Raw genomic sequence first — 10782 nt, 5'->3', positions numbered from 1 at the left:
GTAAGTCAGCCTGGAATAGCATCTCTTCAGCTACTTCAGGTCAAAAAAAAATCTGAAACCATGACCCTCGTTTTCAGTAATTTGAGCATTCAGCTCGCACTCACAGCACTGAAATTCAGGCCACAAATCTGTTCCTTTTTATGCCTGCAGATGGTTGCTTCATCTCCCTACAGATGGTATCCTGAAGCCAAGCAAGTGGCTTTCATGCAGAACTCCAAGACTACTATTTGAAAAAATTTTATACAAGCTGCAACATAGTTTTCCAAGGAAAGACAGAAGGCTATACTTGTGACAAAAATCCTTTATTAAACTATATTCTGTAAATTCCATTTCATATTAGAAATTTTAAATGCAAATTACAAAACCATTTCAGTAAAAAACAAAATTATAGTTAACAGCAAAAGTACAACTTTATACAAATAAAAAAATCATTTGTTGTTTTAATTTAAAAATAGAAATTTGTATCTTCCAATGTACTGGTCCTAACAGCTTTTACAATTGGCAGCTGCAATACTAGGTGTTTTCACATGCATATTCACATCTACTCATTTAATCCTCTGCAAAGTTTATTTAGCTGAAACAGCATGAACAGTTGGGCTTTGGTTGGGTTTTGAGGGGGGATGTACCACATGATATTAAAAGCAAAAGCCAAAGTCATTAAGTATTGTCAAGGTATCCTGAAATATTTTTGCCCTACTACTTTCACAATCAACTGAAATGGTTTTCAGCAGTCACACTACTTCAGACAACTTTCTTCATTGCATCTCTGGCCTTTTTTTTTTTACTTTAAGATCATTCATCAATGTTAGCACAAGTATTAATTTTGTATATTAAAAAATGGTAATTTCCCTAAATTAAAACTTGGGATAACTATTAAAATGTTTTGTAAAAGAAGACACAAAAAGTCACATATTAAAGGTTACCATTCATCACCATCACATGCTGTTGAAGAATAGAATAGAAAGTGCTACACAAACAGTTGTACATTATTTCAGAGTGCTGGTGGCAATACTGCTATTTTAATTTTAAGATTATACAGAATTTACATGATACCTCAGGTTTCTCATGGATTCTCACTGCAAGAGACATCAGAATGGTTGGAACTTCTAAAATATAACCTACTTTGAAATACCATTTTGAAATAATTATATTTCAAATAATTCATCCCAGAATACATTATAAAATCATTCAGAGAAATACAAGAACTTCAGTGTTGTTTTTCTGGAATATTGGCAAGTAGCTGAAGGCATGGAGATCCTTACTGATAAAACTCTACTTACTTTTACTCTGTGCACTGATCTTCAGACCTATTCTGTATCCAGCTCAGCACAGCTTTTAAGCAAGTGCTTGAGATCCTTCAGAGGATCATTACATTTTCTCTGAGTCAGAACTGCAATGCCTCATTTTGAGCTGCTGAAGCTGATAGAGGCAAGATTGGTTTTGCCAGTGTTATGATTTTTAGCCATCATCTCCATCAAAGTTCAGCTGGTGGTCAAACAACACATGCTAGGTGAATGACCAATCTACCCCAGGCAGGGCATTCAGAGTATGTTCATGAACCTCAACCTGTACCCAATTAAAGCCAGTGAAGAGAGGAACAGAGAAGAGTATTCAAAACTGCTCTTGAGCTGTGTATTTCTCTGCTGATTTTGACAGACTGAAGAAAAATTCTCCTAGCCCTGGGTAGAGCTGATTTTACCCTGAACATTTTTAATGTATTTATCCAAATAGGACTAAAGGATGAAAAAATAGTCTGAAAGGACACTGAAGCTCACCAGGAACAGTACCTTTCTTGAAAGTCTTAGCCCACTCCCAGAGACTGTTTATGCACTTTTAATTCTTTAATATCTTCTGTCCCCTTAAGCTTGCACTTTTTGCGTGCAGTGGTAATTTTGAAAGAGGCTCAGGAAGTGGCAACTTCAAAAATATTCCTGAGCATGTTGGTCAGAGCATGTTCTGGGGAAGTGAGAGTCAAGTGCAATCATTATCATCCACTTGCTAAGCCAGAAGAAGGCAAAAAGCTGTGTTTCTCATCTCCAGGGTAAAGCTGTCAACTAGATTATGATGAACAGATGGGCAAGACGACAACTTTTTCTGCTTGTCTTTTGAACTAAAAACTAAGCTGTCTTTGTCCATGTCAGGAATGGTGTGAATATGCTGAGTGAATCAGGCTGCCTCCCAAAACAAGCAGAAGTGTTGGCACTTCCTTATTTACAGGCACATCTCTGTAGGTCTTGGGCACCCAAGCAGCTCAACACACAACAGCCACCCAGGCCAACCAACAGGGACTGTACTGCAAAGAGCTGTCCCAGAGAGCTGCAATTCCATTTGGTATAAACAGCAGCACTAAGGAAAACCTGTTCAGGAACAGAAGGAAGTCCCTTGGTCCAAAACAAAGATTCTGCTGAGATAATTCTAGCATTTGCAACTCTGTACAGCTGAACTGCTGTCTTGAGGCCAAGTGCCTAAACAGCATCTCAGTCCGTTTTAGGCACTGTCACAGAGGATGGAGTGTGGACTTCACACAGGACATCATGCAGTGGCAGAAAAAGCTCTGTTAGTGCTGTATGGGGACCACAGATCTTTTGTATTTCATTCACTGATTACCAGAGCAGGGCAGAGAGAAGGAAACAGAGAAAGGACATAATTCAGATGACCTAAGTACCCACAAAAAATATAAAACTTATTATGGCAGTCTATTATTATAGAAAGAATCCCTTTGATTAAGCATTACTCAAGCTATTCTTCCACTTGAAATCACCAGGAAAAGATTACTGTATCTGTTGAAGCATGACAAACTCATTTTTAAGTCTACCATGCATCATAGTCACTGTGTATGTATTAGAGTAAATACAGATATATTCAGGAAACATCATGTCTTTCAGCTTGTCAGCAACTTACACAGGCACGTTTTCAAGTGAAACCTATTTCTGTGGACAGCTTTTCTCACAGAAGTTCTTTGTTTATTAGTACTCATGTATGCAAATTGCAGAACTTGCACACACATATGGATTCATATACAAAGTCTATGTGCATGTAGTTCCTCGATAAAATTTACTGCAAAGTGGTTAAAGATTTAAAAATTCCTCACATTAATCCTTAATCTATTAATATTATTCCTAATACACAACTCACACCTGTTCTGAAAAAGCCGTACAACAAAAATTCATATGCCCTTCAGGAGGCAAAGATATAAATAAAAATAGTGATGTATTCTACAAGATATTTCTATTAAAAAAGTGTTCTGATTGTTTACTGGAAACACTTGCATAAGTAGAGACATTTATATTTCACTTTTGAAGGGTTTTGTTTGGGGTCTTTTTATGTTGTTTTAGTGTTTTACACAGATATTTCTAGATGCTGATGCAATGCCATCAAAATCAGAGTAACTTTTGTACTCCCAGATTTTCCAGTTAGGCAATTACTTCTGCAATGTTAGTATTCACTTTGATGTTAAAATACATTTAAAATGTCTCATAATCGTATTTTCTAAAAGGAAATCACCAAACAATACACAGAGAATGAAGACATCATTATTAGACACTTGTAAAGTAAAACAGTACTGCATTTGCTGAATTTAAAAAGCCACAAAGAAAGAAACAATTTTAATCCAGTAGGTGGATCTCCAAAAGAGACTGAATAACAGCATTGTGGTTTTCCTTTAAGAGATCACACTAAATCTGCCAAATTACCAAACACACAGCTGGCCTTAATGCACAGGCCTTATATGCAACCTCCTTCAGTATTTGGAGAAGTTTTGAGTGAAGTAAGGATAATAGAATGGTCAACTCAACATAACCACTAAAACGATAAAAGATTTTTAAAGAAACCTGGAAATACTCAGCACTCAGATGTAACTGGATTTGAAATACCAGTAGTTGCTCAGTTTCCGCCTCTCCTTTGCTATTCTGAAGGGTTTAGCACAAAGTTCTGAATTACAAAATAACTTTGTATAAGATAATATGTTTTAGAATTACAGAAGCCACAGCAATCAAGACGTGCAAGGGTCAAAAGGCAGATTAGGTATGCTAAGAAGATAGTTATGTTAAAAATTGTACCTTAACTTCTGTTAAAAACATCATATATTTCTCAGCAAAATTCTTAATCTGCATTTCTGAGACTTCAAATCCTTTTAAGTATCTTCCTTTTTCAGGTTCAAAAAAGTTCTATTCCACAGAAAAAAATTATTGGAAACATACTGACAAATCCACTTGCTGTAAATTGAGACCAGTTTAATAAAATATCATCCTTTAAAACAGACTGAAAAATACCAGTGCAGTTGTTCAAAACATGGGGTTTTTTTCTGTTACCCAGCGGTCATCTGACACCTCAGTTTCTATATTCCTCTTTCCACAACTCCTCAATTCAGCATGACTTTCAGGCAGCCTGGTTTTATTTCTGTGAACCTATGAAACAAGAAAAAAAGAAGCTTCAACATGTATATGCAATGCCATCACCTTCAATTCTCATCAAACATATGGAAGGTGCTAAGGTCCTCAGTCAAGTATATGTGCATGTGAGAGTCAGGAAATCAGCATTATGTGATCAGCAGATGTGACACTGAAGAAGGGTTTTTCAGTGTCTGGAGATATGAAGACCTGGAAAAAGCAGAAACTAAGATGAAGATCCGAGCAAAGAAAAAGCTGCCCAGTATTCCTGGTTATATTAATTCTGTTCCTCTATTCCTGTTCCCCTTTCATTCCCTCTTCTTTTGAAACAGATTTTCATCCTTCTATTTTGTGGAAGCCAAGAAAGAAATGGGAAGTCATTGCTGGTTTTGAGTCTCACCTTCCTACACTGCTCTATATAAAAATCAGCCAACACATTGATGCCAGCCCAGACTTACTAAATTGCTATCCCTCATAAACTGAATACAAATGCAAGTATTGCAACAAATAAAAAGCAGGATTAACAACTTTTCACAGTAAAACTAGCAATCTTGAATGGAAATATGGAATTAAACTATCTCAGAGGAAAGGAATTAACATTTAACAGGTACTACACAACTGCATCAGATTTGTGAAACAACTGAGTTAATTTAATCTGAAACAGCAGACCTGCCCTAATCTGTGCAGTAGTTTAACAGCATTCTAAAACTAAACTTCAATTTTCAGTTATTTAAATGTGGTTCAAGAAAAAAAATTTATCAGTAACAAAAATCTAAACTCACCTGAAGTTGTGGCTTGTGAGGTATCGGATAGCTGCTGGTCTGATGCGAGCAACTCCTCCCTGACTATGGCTTCCTCTTCCCGTGATAACACTGAGATATGGTTTACCACCACTCTGCTGGTACTCTGCAACAGCAGGAATTGCAACAGTTAAATTTCTCCTCAGCAGAGACTTGGCATGCGGTGTAAGCCTTCCATGCATTCCTCTGAAAACTCTCACTACTCATTTGGAGCTTTGTTTTCCCATGATGATATGCATATTTTAGATACAAATAGCAATTTTCTCCCATTTTGAAAAAGTCAAACTTTTGAAATCTAGATTGCTTGCAAAATGCATATTGTAATCATCACAAAATCCCTCCAGTTTCATAAAAGCTTTACTGTTTCTGTCATCTAATATTCAACTGGAATTTACATTCTGTGATATAAATTTAAATTACAAAATTAAAAGAGGTAGGTGCCATTCACTGAATTTTTAAGTGGTGCTTCTGTATTGTTTCATATTTTATCTTAAATTAATGTGAATAAAGAATTAACATTTTATTGAATAAAGAAATTAAGAAGAAAGAAAATATAAATCCAGCTTTTGACACTTATGCCACATTATTTCGACTATCTTCTGCTATGCTGGAGCATGGAATTCAACAGATCAACACATTCCATGAGTTTTATTAGGGCACTTAGCCATGATAACAAAAGAAATCGCTCTCTTCCCAGAAATAACAGCAACCTAAATTGATGAAGAGTTTGAAAAAGAGGAAAAAAAATTAAACTGGATTCTCACAACTAGATTTGCCAGTTTGGAATTATCAGTTCACATGATGTGTTTTTTCAACTACTCTCCCCCACACAGTAACTTTATCTAGGTTTTATATTTATTTACTGTTAATTCTGGCAGCAAAAGGAAGTTCCCAGTATTGATCCTTTTCCCATGTACATACAGTGAAATTAACTTTTTTTTTTCAGACTTAGGTAAATAGACGGAACAGAGAGCCCCTACTATCGATTTCAGCATTGCTGATTTAAGTACAGTTCTGGAAATTTAGTTCTAAAAAGCATTAGGTTACAGTTTAAATTGCACAAATGTCATTGCAGGAGTTGCACCAGATAATGGAATTTAATTATCTCTAGTGCATATTGAAAGACAAGAGATATCTAAAGCCCCACTGAACACTTTTATTTATACTCTGTGGAGTAGCTGCTTCAAAAAATCCGGTTTGTGTGGCAGTACCTTGCGTAAGAAATATTTGTTACAGAAGCATTCCCAGTGTGCTTAAATTTAGAGGGTAAACTGGTAATGCAGAAAATTGATCTTTTTACAGCATGGACACTCATGAAGTACTTGAACTCTCCACTACGAGAAAAAATGAGCTCTCAAGCAAAACTGCATAAAATGACATTTCTGGAAGCAGCAGCATTCTGATCTCAAGCGATGCTGCCAACAAACTGATATAAGTTTCTGAAAGGTAGCTCAAATCTCACACTTTCATGTAGAAGTTGAAGACAATATCATCACTGTTGTTACAATTACAACACAGTAATTTTTCTTTTGCGATTATAAAAGCAACATAGTTGTGACAAAGCAATGCAATGGGGACACATATGGTTGCATCATCATCTCAGTAAAAAATGTCATGAAGGACAGACCAAGTATTCAATAATAGTAATAAAAAGGGATAAAACACAAGGAAGAAGATTACAAAGAAGCAGGGGGAGGGAGGCGAGACAGAAAGCAACAAAAATCATTGTCATGTTAAAGAAAAACAATTCCACTGGGGTACTTTGAAAACAGACAACACAAAGCCTAGTTGTTTTTAACATACATGTTATTAAAGCACATTCATTCCCTCTAATATTGCCATGTATCATGATTTCTTCTCATCATGAGAAAAATTTTTAGGGGTAAGAATTATTACCTAAACCCTACCTTCACTTTTTTCCTGGAGTACTCTGGACAATTGATTCACAGCTTCATCCACATGGAGACCATGCAAATCCAACACATTCATAGGCAGCAAGGAAGTATTTACTCTCTCAAAGATTTGCACAGCAGCAGCATGGTTAGCTTCTTTCATCTTCTGCTCATGAAGGCGACCCTTTATTCATAAGCACAGCGACTATTACACACCAAGAAATAATTCTAGCTCCACACTGCTCAGTGGTTTCAAAATGACAGCACTGGCAGGGTGCTTTTAGTTCAACTTTGAACTAGTAAAATTTATAATTCTAGCAGAACTTCTGCACGATGCTCAGTGAGACCTGCTCACAAGAAGATTTCTGTTTGTGAGAAACTACACAAAGCTGGCACAAAGAAGACATAATAACAAAAGCCTTACAAAGAGGAAAAAAAAGGCAGAAAAGGCACAAAATCATAAGGTCTGTACATGAGCTAACAAGTTACACTCCATAATGAGCTGCAAATTTATTTTCCTAACAATAGATTTGTTATTTCCTGCGAGTATTTTGCTAAAATTATGATGAAACAGTGTCAGAGAAACTCCCCAACAGGTTAGGAAAAGCCTGCTGACTGTTGTATTTGAGGTTAATTCTTCCAAATGCATTCCCAAAATTTCAGACAAGCCAGGGGTAAATAATTATAATTGTAATAATAATAATAGTAGTACTATCTATCATCTCTCCCAGTACTTTTTGACATATTTTATGACTGACAAGGTCAGTAAGTCTCTTCTGGAATGAGGGCAAGGAGCAGTACAGTTAGTCACCTTACTACAGAGTGAACAAGTACCAACTCCTTGCCACGAACCTTGCAATGGTAGTATCTGAGAGGTCAAAGCATCAAATTATGTCCTTGAAGATCTGTAGGCACAGTCTAAAAAAGAATGGAAGGAACTCCAGGTATTGGACTGACAAAGGCTCAAGAGAACAAAAGTGAAAACCTGTCTTACACTTTCTTAAAATGGATCACCTGAAGTGTGTTAGTGTCAGACCCAAGACAGCAGCTCTGTAACCCACTTGCAAAGGATTCCCAAGACAAAGGCCACCAAGAATAAAGTATTTTTTATTAACAAAGATAGATTAGTTTGCCTTTTTATTACCTAAAGGAAAGTATATAATAAATAAATTTCAATAGATTTACAATAGATTGTATTTGTTCTTATGGATAAGAACCAAAGTAAGGACTTGAAATTACATTTCTATTTAAAATCCTGCACATCTTTGTCTCAAAACTTCAAGAATATATGAAATAGGATAAAACACATAAAAACCATAAAAAGTTCATTATAAAAATTGATAATCTGTACTTCCTACATGCACAGTAATGACCTAAACATTTAGAGTTACAGCACTTGCATGAAAGGTTTTTGAATAAGCAAATTCAAGTGATTTATTATTACATTTTTGTTCTGTCATAATACAATTCAAAGTTTAGAATTAAATGCTTCTATACTGTGAATTCTTGCTGAATTTTTATATACTATTAGATCAGGGGAAAACTACAGCCTTTGAAGATACCTGTAACACATTTTTTAAGCATGATGTCAAGGGACATGCTTAGTGCCTGTGAAGGCACTAAGAAGCCAATGTTGAGGAACTTTGATTACAAGAAGAGATGAGACTTAAAAGCAAGAATAGGATCAACAGCACTGATCAGCAGTACTCAAACTGGTGCATACTAAGAAATGTGCCTGAATCAAGACCAAAGAGCTTGTGCTCCAAGGCCAGAGCATGCAAGACTGATCAGCAGCAGATCTACAGTCCATAACCAGATGTATCATGAAAAGCATGACATACACACCTCATTTATCCCAACCCAAGACAGACTGTAGCCATAAAGATAGTCAGAATGAAGAAGCGAAGACAGCAGGCAGCAATCTTGCCCAAGATTTATGGAGGATGAAGCAAACAAGATTCTGTGGCAAAAGATGACATCTTAACACCTGTCTGACTCCTATAAAGTACAGAAGATGTGTCTAAGAACAGTTCAGCACCAACATATACAGAGGATTCAAAAAAATTATGTTTGTTGCAGTCCATGTCACACTCCAGTGAACCTAGCCAGATCACTTGGACACAAATCTTGGTGTTTACAAGGATGTGAAAGAGATCTAAGACAAAGGAGCATGTGTGACTAAGCACTAGATAGCACCTTTCATGAGGTCTCACACCAGATTTGGTTAGATTAGCTTCCTGTGCCAGTATCATTACTAGTGGAAGCAAATTTACTTGTGATTGTCAATATAATACAGAGGGAACAGTGACCAAATTCATCAGCTCTAGCAGGCATGATGTTTTCCTTATCACTTCCAACTCAGGGTTTAAATACCTCACTAAGTTCAGACAAAAAGCACAATGTTTTTGTTTACCTGATGTGCATAAAATGCCGCCACAGGCTTCATACCCATGCGATAGGCCTCTCCAGCCTTTTTCAAACATTCCTGTCTCTTTTGCTGGTGACAAAAAGCTTCTGCTCTTAAATCATCATATTGTGGATACTCAAAGTCTTGAAACATTTCACATAAAGGATCATCCTCTTCCTTACTTTTTTTTGCCTGTAGGAATTCATATTGTTGAAGTTACAGGTGCATTTTAGGGCATTTTCATTTGCATCGTTTTGGCTATGTTTGTAACTATGGTTAAAAAAATATAAATACCTTCTTGTCACGGTTCTTTGCAGCACTGTAGGAAGAAACAATTTCATTTTGCTGAGCAGTTTCTTGAGCTATAACTGTTTGTACAGGATCTGCCTCCAGAACACAGTTCAGAAACTGTTCAGTTTGCTCTAAAGAGTAGCTGTAAAGGATAAATAAAGTGTGTGACTTTACAAATATATATTAATAGCTGCTATAGTTATCTAAATTCATTATAACAAACATCGATATTGTTACAGAACTGGATTACAATGAAAATAAACACTGGAATGGAATATTCCAGCTTATTAAAGAAAGGCTTGCAAACTCCTTGTAGGGCATTACTGGCATCAACACACATGCATTCTTGGTCAACTGAAACATAACTGAGGGGCACTTGAACATTAAAAGGAAAATTACATAACTGAAATAAATTGCATCCTACCTTAATCAAAGAGATATTAATAAACGCTGCTCTTTGGGCTGCGTAAGATAGTTCATCTTAAATCTTCTCTGGTCAGGGTTAGATAGTTCAAACTAATTTAAAACTAGCTCAGTTTTCTGAAACCCTAATGAGGGAAGATCCTTGTATTTTTAGTCAAACTTTGTTATCAAATTTAATTAAGACATTAGTTGCCAACAGCTTTCTAATAAGCCGGTTTTCTTCTTTATTCTTGCTCTTTAGTAAGCTAACAAGAACAGACTGATTAAAAGTAAAGACAGATTTGGGGAAAGGCAACACTATGAGGACAATTTTGAATGTGAAAAATGAGATGGTGAAATGTTTGAATTATAAAAATGGATGAAGGATATATTTTAAGCAGGAAAGATTTTTATAACAACCTGGACACGCAGCATGACTGACAAGTAGGTATGCAAACCCATATGTAGAGACAGACATTCAAATGGCCAAGGATGAAAAAAGATGTTTCTCTTGAAAAAAAAAGTTCACTTCACAGAAACTTGGATTTAAGAAGGAAGACATATATCCCAGAAACATAATGCAGAAGGGAGAAAGAGAATGT

At 36.0% G+C, this 10782-nt stretch overlaps 1 protein-coding gene across 2 annotated transcripts in view; it reads right to left on the bottom strand.

Annotated features, from left to right (window-relative positions):
* Positions 1-286: 286 nt before the first annotated feature.
* The window catches only part of N4BP2 (NEDD4 binding protein 2), a 33690-nt gene continuing 23194 nt past the window's right edge, over positions 287-10782 (bottom strand). The window contains exons 15-19 of one of the 2 annotated variants that reach the window (XM_031061310.1): positions 9782-9920; positions 9494-9679; positions 7096-7264; positions 5171-5294; positions 287-4406 (exon numbers count right to left, since the gene is read on the bottom strand). In XM_031061310.1, the coding sequence (XP_030917170.1) occupies positions 4361-4406; positions 5171-5294; positions 7096-7264; positions 9494-9679; positions 9782-9920 (664 nt within the window). In that variant the 3' untranslated portion in view covers positions 287-4360. The remainder of the gene's footprint in view (positions 4407-5170; positions 5295-7095; positions 7265-9493; positions 9680-9781; positions 9921-10782) is intronic. The other variant, XM_031061357.1, reaches the window with a different exon arrangement.

This window comes from Geospiza fortis, unplaced genomic scaffold, assembly GCF_000277835.1.
Source record: "Geospiza fortis unplaced genomic scaffold, GeoFor_1.0 scaffold40, whole genome shotgun sequence".
Taxonomy (NCBI): Eukaryota; Metazoa; Chordata; class Aves; order Passeriformes; family Thraupidae; genus Geospiza; species Geospiza fortis.
This window is presented reverse-complemented; position numbering and strand designations above follow the sequence as displayed.